The sequence below is a fragment of the Rhinichthys klamathensis genome, unplaced genomic scaffold, assembly GCF_029890125.1.
Source record: "Rhinichthys klamathensis goyatoka isolate OS25496 unplaced genomic scaffold, OSU_Roscu_1.1 h1tg000022l_1, whole genome shotgun sequence".
Lineage (NCBI taxonomy): Eukaryota > Metazoa > Chordata > Actinopteri > Cypriniformes > Leuciscidae > Rhinichthys > Rhinichthys klamathensis.
The window spans coordinates 1,290,583-1,305,000 of record NW_026606573.1 but is presented as its reverse complement, the minus strand read 5'-3'; the positions used below and the strand labels follow the sequence as shown (position 1 = coordinate 1,305,000).

The following is a 14,418-nucleotide window of genomic DNA, read 5'->3' as shown; positions in this document are numbered from 1 at the left end:
TTTGTGATAAGGACCAGTGAAGTCCGTATCTTAGGACCGATCTTCTTCAATCAAAATGCAATCCATCAAAACATGTCTAGCTCTTTCAATGTTGAGGTGTGTGTGTGGCAATTAAGTCGTGAGCAGTATATAAAATGCTGTTACTTTGAGGAGTTAAAGATTTTATATTTAGTTGACAAAAATATATTATATTTACTGAGCCATTACTAAATTTCTTCAGAACTGCAGGAGATAAGCAGACATTACATTTTCATATTAGTTCATATAAATGTGCCAATGCCCAGAGAAAAGCTCTGTAATCATCAAGGGACACAAAGTGTCTGATCTGTACACACTTTTCATATAAAGTACAGACTGATAAGCAAATACAAATCTTACCAACTATTTACTGTTAATTGTGGCTACTTTTTCTGATAAGTGTGATTAATTATTGCGACTTCATGTATGATTTAATTTCTCTCATTTTTTTTGCCTTCCTTTAATATTATTATTTTTTTTACCCTGGAGGCAGAAACAGGACTTCATATTAACATGTCTATTATTGTGTTAGTGCTTTAAGTATTTAACTTGTAAATCTTTTTTTTTTTTTAAACACTTTACAAAAATGATCTCTTCATAATTAGACAGAGGGTAATTTTGTATTTTGTAGAAGCAGCAATGACTTGTTTGTTCTAGTGATGACTTAAAATAAATAAATAAATAAATAAATAAATATATATATATATATATATATATATATATATATATATATATATATATATATATTAGGGCTGTCAAACGATTAATCGCGATTAATCGCATCCAAAATAAAAGTTTGTGTTTACATAATATATGTGTGTGTACACATAATATATGTGTGTGTACTGTGTATAATTATTTTTAATACATAAATACCCACACATGCATGTGTATTTAAGAAATATTTGCATGTATATAGACTGAATGCAGCCTATATATAATGTATATTTTATATAAATATAAACATTTTATATATAAATAACATTTTTCTTAAATATATACGTATGTGCATTTATATTCAAAATAATTATACACAGTACACACACATATATTATGTAAACACAAACTTTTATTTTGGATGCGATTAATCGTGATTAATCATTTGACAGCCCTAATATATATATATATGATTAATGGTAATCATGCATGGCTACTTTTCAACTTATTTGAAATGTAACTGATACAGTAAAGTTTGTACGTTTGGCTTACTATTAAGTACTTTAAGTTATGGAGGATCTAAAATCTCACAATACTTGACTTTTCAAACAGATGTTGCTGTTGATTTCACTCGCACTCTCCGTCATTCTGGATTTCACTGTTTACCAGATGTTCACAGCAATCATTGCGTCTTCAATAAACCGTAAGCATCCTTCAGATTACAGTCATCTTTTTACAGTCGGAATGGTTAACACATATGCTCACATCATATGTGATGTGAAACCCAATCCCATCCCAACCATTTCCACATCACTTTCACATCACTACATTGATATCCTCACTATACTGTTCATTCTACAAAAAATAAATAAAAGCCTTCTTTTGTTATCAGAGTGTTTGTGCAGCAGTCGACGTGTGCTTGCATCCTAGTGGGAAAACCGTAAGTCCAACACAAGTCTGAGTATGGCCTGTACCACTCTCTTGTCTCTTTCTGTAACTGTCCTCTCCAATAAAGGCATAAAAAGCTCATACATTAAATAAACATAAAATACTTCTTAGGTATCTAAATGATGTCTAAGTTAAAAGAAGGAAAAACACTTTTGTTTGAATAGCTGCCTTGCTGTGATCATCTTAGCGTGAAAGTACATGTAATTATGAATTATTAATAAATAGTTGAACTACTAATGTGCAATATGATGCAATGTAATGTAAAGAGTTAGAAAGAAACCACTGAATTAAGGCTTTTCTACTGGAGTGTTCCTTAGTGAATGTTCACGAAGCGTGAAACGGCCATCAGAGATCAAGAGCTTAAAAAACAAATTAGAAAATAATGTCTCACCTTTCTGGCTGTCGATGACAAAGTTGCCCTCCTCATTGCCTGCTGTAATTTTGTATGTGATCCCATCTCCATCTGGGTCCTTGGCCAGCACTGTTGCGATCAGGGTGTTGGGCCCTGCGTCCTCGGAGACAAAGGTCCGATACCTGTTTTTGAGAACACATATACATTTCTTTCAATATATCTTCTGTGTTAAAACACAACAATACCATGTAGTCATTACAACCAAACAAACACATTAAGGTCTCTATGTTTAATGAATGCAATAGCAATTCCGAATGAGAAATGGTTGTTCTGTACAGGGAGGTAACCTACAATACTGCTGCAAGTAAGCATGCTTGTGACCATCATTAAACATGTTTACCAAGGATTTGTTGACTACCGGTAAAAGGATTGAAAGCAGGGTACTAGTACACAGCAAAAGTAAAAAAAAAAAAAAAACTTTTTAGGTGGTATGGATAGCAAAATAGAAAAAAGTCACAGACACAAGCAAAATCATATAGAAAAGAGAATCAAACAGAATTCAGTATGCAAATTCTGTCAAAATTCTGACATTATTTTTTTTAATGCCATTCAGTTATTTGTGAATTTCAGTCAAGTAGGAGATTATAAAACTTAAATATTAATTTTTTTTAAAATTACCTTAAAATAAGTGTCAACATTTCATTTTGTACATTTTAAAAGTAAATAAATTAAAATAAATTGAAAACTTGTGAAGAAAAGGAAATGCCTGTAAGAACTGAAAATAAAATATAGCTGCATGACTGCAAGAAACTGCGAAAAATAAATACATATCTGTGTGTATTTAAAGGCAAAATAAGTAAGATGTTTTGATTAAAAAAAAAACCTAGAACAATGTTATATATTTTGTTGACAACAAATATATTTTGTTTACAACATTTTTTAAATCTAGAGAAATCAGCTATTTTAACCAGTGTAACGGCACATGTCATTGTGTTGCCTGTCAATGCATCAGAGACAACAGTATTCTGTCAAGTGGCAAACATAGCACAATCAGAAAGAGCTTTATTTGTAGTAACAGTAATACAGCATTTTCTCTGCCATTTATTTCAAGCCATTCAGCAACACAAGTTATCCAGCTTTTAATAATATGATATTCTAATATCGATCTAGCTTACTGCAATATGCAACGAGTAATATTATAACACAACTTTCAACACACACAAATGTATTTTTAGTATAATTGTTTTGACCAAGTAAAACAGCGCTGCATTACCCCACATTTTTAATTAGTCAAATAAACTGACCTGTATGAGTAATAATTCAGCACTTGCAGCTGTTTTATTAGAATGAAATAAAATAATGTGAATTTAAGATCAAACGTAATTGTAACAAAGTTCAAGTTCAGGGAAGAAGGCGGGAACCAGCAAAAGTTATACGTAACTTTAATCGTAAAACAAACATAAACAAAACGAACTGATCGACAGCGGCCGACTGCGGCATAATGAAAGCTCCAGAGCTCCACCATGGGACTCGTTCCACTCCCACGGCTTTCGCCCCTGCCCTGGTTCATACCACAATAATGTTAATAAAACTTTAATACATTAGCTCTACTCATCCATGAACATGATTTCTTTCTGAGTCCCAATGGATTGCTTTCATCGGCTGTGTAGGTGAAGATGCCAACTCCCATGATTCCATGCTCATTCACAGCGTCATCAAGCTACGCCTTTGTTATTGTTTTGAATAAGCGACCTCTAGCAGCAAAACTTGGCTGTTTCTAAATTTTAAGAACACAAAGAATGGACTTGCGTTCTCGTGGAGACCTATCTTGCCAGGCTACCTTGAAAGAAGGAACTGGGAAGGATGCGAGGACACAGAATGCATCCTTGAGAGAATTGAGAGATGCTGCGATCTTGTTGCTCGACAGCATATTATAATTAGCGACTATGCACAATACAACATAGCATCACAAACAAATGTCATAACCTGTTAAAACATTTCTTTCATATTATTGTAGACATTATTTTCATATTATTTTATTTTACCACGTGTATTTGTGAAAATAAGCATGTACGTTTAATGTTACCTATGCGTTGTCAATGTTACAATTCTTTTCAACATGCCGATAAAAATACTGCAGGCATTCTTCAGGTCTTTATCACTTTATTAAAATTAAGCAAAACAAAAGGACAAATGTTAAATTTCACATTCGTTACATATTAGAGAGCTTGCAGCGGGAATCTTTTAAGCGAGAACAAGACTTTTAAAGCTTACAGAATTTCGTATGTTGACCGCCCGCACAGTCTTCTGGGATTTCAAACGGTTTGATTCTCTCAAGTCTGCGTTCAATGCATCCTCGATATCAAGAACACATCCGGGTACGTTCAAGCATCCTCTGTGCTTGTGTTCTTGAGTATTGGAATTGAACTTTGATGGTTGATTATGACGTTGTACGAGAACACAAGGACGCAAGATTGCTTAAGTACGCATATGGAGAAACAGCCTTTCATACTGTGCCTTTAACCCCTTGAAATGTCATATCTGGTAAATATGAATAGAAGTTCTTCCCTATGGAAAAGGATTTGCATCTGTTCACTATTGACCTCTACAATATGCTACACATTATCTGTGCATGTGAGAAAATTATTCAAATCAAGTTAAAGTGATCAGATGCAGTATGATCGAATAGAAAGTTATGTTTGAATTGTATTTAAGTAGACCAGCAAGGCGTCGTAATGAAGCTTGTAACAGCAAGAGCCTTTTAGATGAGAATGACCTGAAGAGGCAGACAGCTCTGACTGTGTCACTGCTTCAGAGACTCAAATCTCTGTCCTCCAGCAGTAAACACACACACACACAAACAAAATACAGACACATGCTCACACATGGACAATTTTTATTGTTACACAAAATCCCTTATTGAGTATAACAAAGAACGAGTGGGAGTGAGTAAGACCTCCAATGTTCAATAATAGATTTCCCTCCAAAAAAGAAACAGTTGAACCAGCTTGCTCAAGGGGCTGTTAGCAGACAAAGCCAACACATTTCATGCTAAGCCTTTCTTGCCAAAACCACGCTCACCCTTTATCACATATGAAACAATGCTGTCAATGGAACAGCACCTTGTGGCGACAAGACAAACAGTTCCTCCACATCAGCACAGCATGCTGCCGTTTGAAAAGAGAGAGTACTGACAGACTGCAATATACTTCCATACTCCCAACCACCATTTGATATTATTCAGTTGCAAGATTTTATTTAAGTCACATGGGCTGCACACTGATGAACTGTTTGTTGACACATTTCCTTTTGATCTGAGAGGGACATTGATGGCCCATCAGAGCAGCTAAAGGTCAACTGCCCTGATGACAGATTGACAATGTGTTCTGGATTCAGTCAGTTCAGGAATGAATCTTGAGCTTCTTTGTGCAAAAAAAACAACAACAACAACTGTTGCTTGTGTGCATGGCTGTGAATACCAATACATCTATGATACTTCAAAATGGAATGAGAGCCAGATCAGCTGAATCTGTTCATAAATAAATAAATAGTCAAAGCCACTGAGACATCCAAAGGTAGAACTTCTGTAAGACTTAAGCAAACAAATATCACAAAGTCTGGTAATCAAGTTAGCTTAAAGGGAAACTGAAACGAAATAGGAAGTAAAGGTGATATAACAGATGTTTTATCATTGTTAATTGTGGTAGGATGCTTAAAACTACTAAATTAGTTACAAGGGGGGAAAACAGTGATGTAGTTTGTTGTTTTGTTAGTAGGGCGCAGCCATCTTGAGCAGTGACGTCACTGGCATGGTAGGCTACCTTGACAGCTCCAGCAAAATAGCATCTAAACAGCATCAGATCGAGAGGGGGGTCTTATTGCATTGTGATCTGTCCAACAAGCGAATATAACACCTCCAATGCCATCAAGGACCGAATAACCTGATTGCTAAATGACTGTGGCATAAATGTGACCACGGCGAGTCCTGTAAACAAGTTCCACTCACCTCTTATTGTTATCGTGATGTTCACCTTCACCATAGATCACCTTGTAAAATGAATCCGACATCGAGGATGCTATTCAATATAAGTAATTTCCATCGACGACACCCGCAAGATACTTATTATTGTGATTTCAGCCGCTTTCAAACTGTATGAGACGCGGCGGCGAGCCTTGCCAGTTTAAATTTGACGAGCGCACACACCTAAACGCAATGCACAGACAGCCAGCTGTCACAGCGCGTGCAGTAAACTAAATTCTCTTTATCGTCATACTGCATGTAAAGTATCAAAAACACAAGGCTCTATGTATCAGTATATTGTAGATCCCTGCATTACTGTAGTTCTTAAAGTGACAGCAGTCTAAATAAGAAGCAGTATTGAGAATGAGAATGTGACGTCAAGCGTTTCACTCCGCATTGCATTGTGGGAACGCGTCGCCATCTTAGAAGGATACGCTATCCGTTGTCATGGTTACTTCGACAGTGAGACCGAGAGAAATAGCGACAGAGAGAGAGAGCAGCTTGATATTTGTGGCTCTATCGGGAGAGACTAAATAACAAAGCGTTATTTAGAGAAACTACTTGACATCAACAACATGAACCCACGTACGACCTGCTACAGAATGGACGAAAGACCCAAAGCACTACCACCTTTCACATACCCTGACAAAGTCAATTACCTGGTTTATGGTATCAGTGCCTAACGTTACTGCCTACACAATGCAAGAGTTCAGAAGCTTTAAGTCATTAGAAGCTGAACAAGTCTGCTGCGGCTGGGTGCAAGACTTAGAAACCCCCAAACCTGTAACGTTAAACTGCGAGAGTTCAGTCATACTTGATGTTTCAGGCCTTATTCATATGTGGAAATAAATCTGATATGAATCAGATACGTGCATTTGCACCTGCCATGCAACGTTAAGCGGACAGATCGGACATTCCCCTGTCAATGCGAGTCGTACGTCATTAAAAAAAGTGTCTTTATAAAACATTTCGCAGTACAGATAATCTATAACAAATTAAACAACTCTAGTTGAATAACAGAGTATTAATTTCGTAGGTTTGTGTTTAATAAAAGGCGAACTATGCTGAAATGTGTTGCTTTTGAAATCTGGATAGTCTCTCCCGATAGAACCCCTTTCATTTCTCTTCCTTCTCCATATCTTCCAAAGAAACAGCGGCATATCGCTAAAATGTAAACAAATACTAAGCTGTGCTGTCTCTCTTTCTCTATTTCTGGAATGTTTAGTTGCGCCTCTGTGAAGTTCTGAAGGCATTGCCCCTGGCAACCGATAGCGTCTCCTACCATCATGGCCGACCGGCTCAGACCCCGCCCAAATCGGCACGTGACTCCTCACTCTCAATACGTTTTATTCATACAGTGAAGAATATGCAGTTTTATTATTTCATTTGATGATTAAATTTCTTACTTAAATGCTGTTTTTAGTGTTAACTTGTACAGTTATCTGTCCATACTGTCAAAATCAGTCAGCTCAGTCAGAGTAGCAGTAGAGTAGCTTGACATAACGTTAGTAGCCTACAGTGGTACCATGGCCAGTGACGTCATTGAACACGGCTGCGCTCTAATAAAAACGTTCATTTCAGTATTGGGAAAACCTCCATATACGTTTTGTTTTTAACATTATTTATGAATTAATTTGTTTACAATTTTAATAACCAACATGTTATCGAATTATATTTGGTTTGTTTCAGTTCCCCTTTAAAGCTCTATAGCCAACAAGCATCCATTTTTCTTTCACCAGATTGTGAACTTGAATGTATTTATTCAGTAATGTATACCATCAATCTTTATGTGTATGCCTTCTTACAGAATAAATAAAATAAAAAAAACATCAAGTGAGTATGCATTTAAGCACATCTCTGAAGTATTATTTTGACATCTTGCAAGGTGATTTTTTATGCAATATCTCAAAATTTGCATAAATGGATTCCCAATAATGGAGTCCCAATAACAACTGTAGTTTAAGCCGAAGACAAAACGTTTGGATTCAGAAGACTCATTTGGACTACTTTTAAGACTCTTTTTAAGGCGCCTCTCGAGTCTTTCTGAAGCTTGAAAATTCATTCATCCTACATTAAATGCATGGCAAAAGCGATCAGCACCTTCTTCAAAACATCTCCCTTTGTGTTCCACTGAAGAAAGTAAGCCATAGTGGTTTGAAATGATATGACCGTGAATGAATGATGACATTTGACTTTCCATCAGAACAAGTTTAGACTAACAGAAAATGGGACTTTATAGAAAAGAACAACATTATCAGTCTCTGTCAATCTGACCGAGGGACCAGATATGAAAGTGAAAGAGACGCAGAATTTGCCAAAAAGAGGAAGACGGATTGAAGGCTGCAGAGATGGAAATCCAACAGAAAGATCGAAACAAGAAGATGAGGAGGAATGAAAGCTCAAGAGTGATGAGAAGACACCAATCAGAGGACAGGAAGTGACAGATATAGAGAGAGACAGAATGACAGAGGGTAAGAGAGCTTGCACCCATCACCCCACTCTGTGTAGGGCTGATTGATGGCTAACAGAGTGAAGGTGACAGGCGTTTCATGTCGGTGATTTATGTCATTCATTGAGACACCATTGCTTGCACTTTTTCACCGTCATTGCACTCCGGCATTGACACACGCGTGACATCCGCGACCTGTAATCTGTTAGAAGACTCAAAGATCTGAGATCGCTCGCACACACAAAAACACACACAAAAAACAAACAGAGATCCTTCCCCCAGAGAAACACACACACACACACACACATCAGTTCAAGCAAACCCAGACACACACACACACACACACATTCAGAGACATAACTCAAAGGGTTTGTATTCAGATGTTCAGATGTAGCTCTGAAGATCTGTTAAGCACAGCCTTTGAGAAAACCTGTCACGGACTAACCATAAAAAAACGCCTTGCTTACATCTCCCTTTCTAAGTCATTGCCATGGCAACAGCGCAGGTGATGGGTCTTGTGACAGTGACTGACAGCTCATAGAGGCCAGCGCTCTGCCACTTAGTTTGAAGCGCATAAACCAATCAGACAAGCGAAATGCGGCTCGTCCACATTCACTGTATACAGCTGCTCATTATGTCAGCTATCAATCAGCTGACAACATTTCAGTTGCTGAAGCCTGGAAAGACATGCATCAATGCAACCAAACAAAGGCAATGAGCAAACGCCAATGATTACAAAAGAACACTGACGATACGCTCTTAATCATTTTCACCCAAATTTCCAGCATCACATAAAGCGCAACTACGAGGACAGACTGTTTCACCCCTCATTACCATGTCCCGTGGCTCTCAGCAAGGCAAGGAAAGCCCGGGCCAGTGGGTAATAAACATCACTCAATCCATCTTACTCTTTGTCCTTGGTCAGGTTGGTGCCAGTGAACAGATCTGGTAATGATGTACTGTGCAAACGCTATGGCATGAGTGACAAGGCTCATTTTCAGGCGAACTGAAGGAGCCCGACGCCTTGAAGCGGGCAAATTAGTCTGCCCAAATGGAACAAACAGCAGTGACAGACATTGCAATTTACTCAATTACAGGCCAGACACATATAGGCTATCCTGTGCACAGATATGATGTAGGATAGAGATATTGAGTCTTTTCTGTTTAAGGAAAGGAGGGGTTTTGAAAGGGACTAAAAGTTTGAGAGAGAATCTGAGGTGAAGGGGGGGGGGGGGGGGGGGGGGGGGGGGGAAATACATACAGGGACATCTTGGGGACTGTGATCAAGTCAAAATACAACATTTATACTCGCTTTACTCATTTTTAATATTCTCATTAAGGAAGGGATGAACGAGGCAAACTACACTATCTTTCAAAAGTTTGGGGTCTGTAATATATATATATATATATATATATATATATATATATATATATATATATTTATTTATTATTTATTTTTTTAATTAAGACTGCATTTAATTGATCAAAAATACAGTAAAACAGTAATATTGTGAAACATTATTACAATTTGAAATAACTATTATCTATTTTATTTTCAAATGTTCTCAGCAGTCATTACTCCAGTCTTCAGTCACATGATCCTTCAGAAATCATATGCTACTTTGGTGCTTCTTACTGAAAAACATTTATTTTACTTAGCAAAAGTAATGAATAAAAGAATAATTCATAAATGTTCTTTCAGAAAAGTTAATAAAAAAAAGAAAGAAAAAAGAAAAATATTACCGATTCCAAACTTTCAAAGTAATGTAAGTAGGTGTTCAGGCAGAAAAGAAAACCAACAAAAACAACATATGAAATATGATTTTCAGAAGCCTATAGTCTAATTAAATTGTTCATACAGCCATAATGAAAACAAATAGTGAAATATTTGCTTTAATTATGCCCTTGTCTACCAAAACAGATGTCAATTTAGTCAGAGTATACTTAAAAAGAAATGAATACAACATTTTTGACTAAATTGAAAGGATATTTTCATATAAAGAGAAAAACTAATTAGCAACAGTCTCATGCATGATGAATTTATGTAAGTCATTACTATGACAACCAATGTGAACCTGTTAACAAATGGACTGCAGTCCGAAAAGGGAAAAATCAGATCTAACTAGCAGACTTAATAATCATTCAGAAAAATCAGGTATTTTCCCTGCAGTGTGAATAAAGCCTTGCAGCTTCGGCATAGCTGTAAAATAGCTAATTCAGATAACGATTCAGTGTGGCGAAGAGTGTGTCTAATTACACTACAGCTATTAGCCATCCACATTTCTAAATCGGTTATACAGAAATAGCTGGACTAAATGTTATTCCTGCTTGGACAGCAGATAAGCTGCTGTAATAATCAGATAACTTGCTGATGTTTGTACCTGCGCAGACAATAATTAGAGGGCATTTCATTTTAATGCTCAAGTGTGTTTTTCAGCACTGTTTGAACTGTCCTGAGTGCAGTCCTCAACTATTATTTGCATGTTCACCTAATAAAAACTGAAATATCCCCAAATGGCAAAAAAGGAGTGATATAAAAGTCTTCTACCAACAATACTAAAAGGAAATCAGCTTTTATGCAGTATTTTTAGGAATGCAGCACGCATCATATGAGACTACATTTTTCAAAATGACAACTGAAGACACATTATAGCTATTTTCCAAAGCAGTTTAGTAGCAAAGAACACTTCTTTGCTCAACATGAAGCAGCAGTCGAAACCCATTTTACTTTCAAAATGGAATGCATTTCTGAGTGAAACAGGATATACAGTGAGGAAGAGGGAGAGGAGGGGGGGGGGGGGGGTAGGGGATAAAAGGATGCGGGTGATGTCAGCCAAAAATAATCACTGCAGAGGCAGTACAAGTTATTACTTTTTTTTTCAAGATTTTTTTTTCTTTGAAATAACATGCATGAATGGATGGAACATGCACAATAACACCAGTAATGTGTATTAAGAAAGTAAATAGGGTCATTTTTGATTTCATATTGACTTTAATGTTTAAATTAGACTCCCAAGCCATTCACGTCTCAAACTCAGGCTCTCGGGTATAACCATGCAGACACAGATGCACACACCAGAATACAAATGGATAAAGTAATTTAAAAAAAAGCCTTTTAGGGGACTGGAAGCGCAATTGAAACAAAAATCTGCCTGGCTCGCCCATTCTTTTTTGGACTCTCTGACCGAGGTCTCCCTGCCCACCCCCCACCCCCCCTTCTCGGATTCTCCAGCTTCAGCTGAATGCACGGCTGATTGAATCTGCCTCTGATTCAGTGAGCTCTCTGCCAGAAAATCAGTCAATTAAAATGGCCAAGGGCCATAGCTCCGCCAACAAGACGGAAAAAACAACAATAACAGTCCGCAGTCAGCACAACAGAAAATCAGCAAAATGAGAGGCAAATTAATAGAGGGGAGACCTCATCGAACAAGGTCTACACAAGGGGAGATGGAGATAAGGAAATGATACACCACATAATCGGGAAGATAACACTGTACAATGATAGCTTTTTGCTTATAACTAGAAGGGAAACGTCAGGCCAGCTGCAGACTGTTCTCAGAGCAATCAGACAATGATTGTCCACTGTACACAATTATTCTAATAAATAATACTGAAAAATTAACAGAAAATTTACTTGATTATTACAGATAAGGTTACAAGCAAGTTCCCTTTCGAGGGAACATCGACAATGTGTTATGTCGCTGACACATTGGGAACACCTTCAGAGGGTGCCGGTGTCTGATACATGTGTGGCTCACGCCAAGCTCCGATTGACCATGGTCAGGTGACATCCCGGAGTATGTGACTACGTTTATATATACATTTATGCAAGATCGACATTCAGATGTTTTGTCTTCAGAAGCTGCATGATGCTACTGTGTGCTCTACCAAGTCTCTAGAAAAGAAAAGAAAAATCTCATTGTTTGTTTGTTAGTCCTAAAAGTAATTTTGCCCATCTTATGTCTTTGTCTGTCTTTGTTAGGAGGGTGTTCTGCCATGCACCCGATATATGATTATGGTCCTTATGGGAGTGGAGCATGCTAGATCAGCTCTCGAGGGAGCTGACTGCCCTCACTGCAAGTCATTTACTGTGAGCTCCGCTCCGCTCTAGCCTCACCCTCTTCAATACAGATGGGAGTCTGACAGCTGTGCCTCGTGGTTTGGGTCCCTCGTCCGCTGAGGCAGCGCGTCGATTCAGATCATGGGGCTCAAAAATGTAGCTCGTAGCGGAGCTTGACACAGGCAGTGCCCTATCTCAGTGGCCTTTCTACGGACTCCGAGGGGCCGATTCCAGATCTGGAAGCTTGCTCTGCGATTTCTTCCAGGCAGGATGAGGATCTGCCGTCAGAGGGGTCCAGTGTGCGGCTGGTGGGCAGCCCTCGTTTTTGAAATCTTACGTGGAGCAGCTCGAGGTCGTCACTCTGACTTAACGAGAAGCGCCTTGAAGCAAGTTTGATGACCATTTTCTCACCAGCGGTCGGGGCCAACTGCCCAAAACAAACCTCCTGTTCTTTCCCGAATTAAATATTGTCGTGGAAAGCCAGTATTCATCCCATGTTTATAGCCCGACGACGTCGGATTATTTGACTATTGTCGGGTTCAATGAGCATGTGTATAAGTCGATACCTTGGGTGGAAGAGATGCTTGCTGGCTATCTATCCCCCACATTGGCTTCCTCATTGAAGAGGCCGGCCTTTCCATCCAGACTTTGCTGTATAACATCTTTGCTGGTTGGCAAGGCTTATAGGCAGCATAAGGGTGGAGTCCTGCACACCATGGCAGTTCTGCAGGCCTACAAGGCTGACCTGTACATGAGCTGGACACCGCTGAGCCCCTGACCCCCGAAGCCATCAAAGAGTTATGTCCGAATTTTTACGTACATCAATACAAGTTATTGCTGGATCTCATGACTGCAGTCGACAATGTGAAACCATCAGGCCTGCTGCACATCAGGCCCTTTAAGTGGTGATTAAAAGATGCATCTTGCATCTGAAGAAATCAACCCACTGTCCACTTTGGTTCTCTCTAAATTATAGCTCCCCTGGGGCTGGATGCCACGGTACAGATGTGGCAGATGCTGCATCTGTACGCCTTTTCCCCTGATTGCTCTGCTCCCGGGAGTCCTGGCAAGGGTTCGTCAGGAAGGGGTTTGCCTACTACTTCCCTGTTCTGGCCGGCCAGAGTATGGTTCACAGACTTAGTGTCTCTCCTGGAAGGCTCTCCTCAGGAGATTCTGACCAGGAGGAACCACCTGCCCCAGGCTGAGAGGACAGTCTTTCACCCCCGGCAAGAGACCTGGAAACTGTGGGTCAGGCTCCTGAGGGGGTTGTAGATACCATTCTTAACTCCAGGGCTCCATCCACTTGGAAGCTGCATGCTTTCTAGTAGTGGTGTCAACAATAATCGATTCGGCGATGCATCACAATGCGGGAAATGCACGATTCAGCTTCGACGTGGCAAAGTGCCATAATCGATTATGTCACTGTTTATTTTCTGGCCTTGAACAATAAAGTTTTGAAGTTTCAATTACTTCCGGGGGCATAATAACAACAATAAAGATGGCTGAGGCGAAGGGAGATGACCGCGATAGACGGGTAATCAAAAACACACCCAAAGCTTGGAAAGCAGACATCTGGGCACATTTCGGATTCTACGAAGTTAATGGGAAACTAGATCAGACTTACGCGGTGTGTAAAACCGGCCACACTAAAATCAAGCAACGTTGGCAATACAACTAACTTCACAAACCATGTTGATCGTTGGCATCCTGAGTTGGCTTCAACAACAACACAAAAAGTCGACACATCCCAGCTGATGAAAAATTTGCCTTGTTGTGTGCAGTAGAATTTTGATGCATCGCAATGCATCGTAGAATCGAATTTAATCGAATCGTTACCTGGTGAATCGTAATCGAATCGAATTGTGAGGGCAGTGCCAATGCACACCCCTACTTCCTAGTAGATTCTTCCCTGC

General features: G+C 38.8%; 1 protein-coding gene across 3 annotated transcripts in view; it reads right to left on the bottom strand.

Annotated features, from left to right (window-relative positions):
- The window catches only part of si:ch211-186j3.6 (neural-cadherin), a 380,887-nt gene that overhangs the window by 145,532 nt on the left and 220,937 nt on the right, over positions 1-14,418 (bottom strand). For all 3 annotated transcript variants that reach the window (XM_056242529.1, XM_056242538.1, XM_056242521.1), the window contains exon 7: positions 2,015-2,157. In XM_056242529.1, the coding sequence (XP_056098504.1) occupies positions 2,015-2,157 (143 nt within the window). The remainder of the gene's footprint in view (positions 1-2,014; positions 2,158-14,418) is intronic.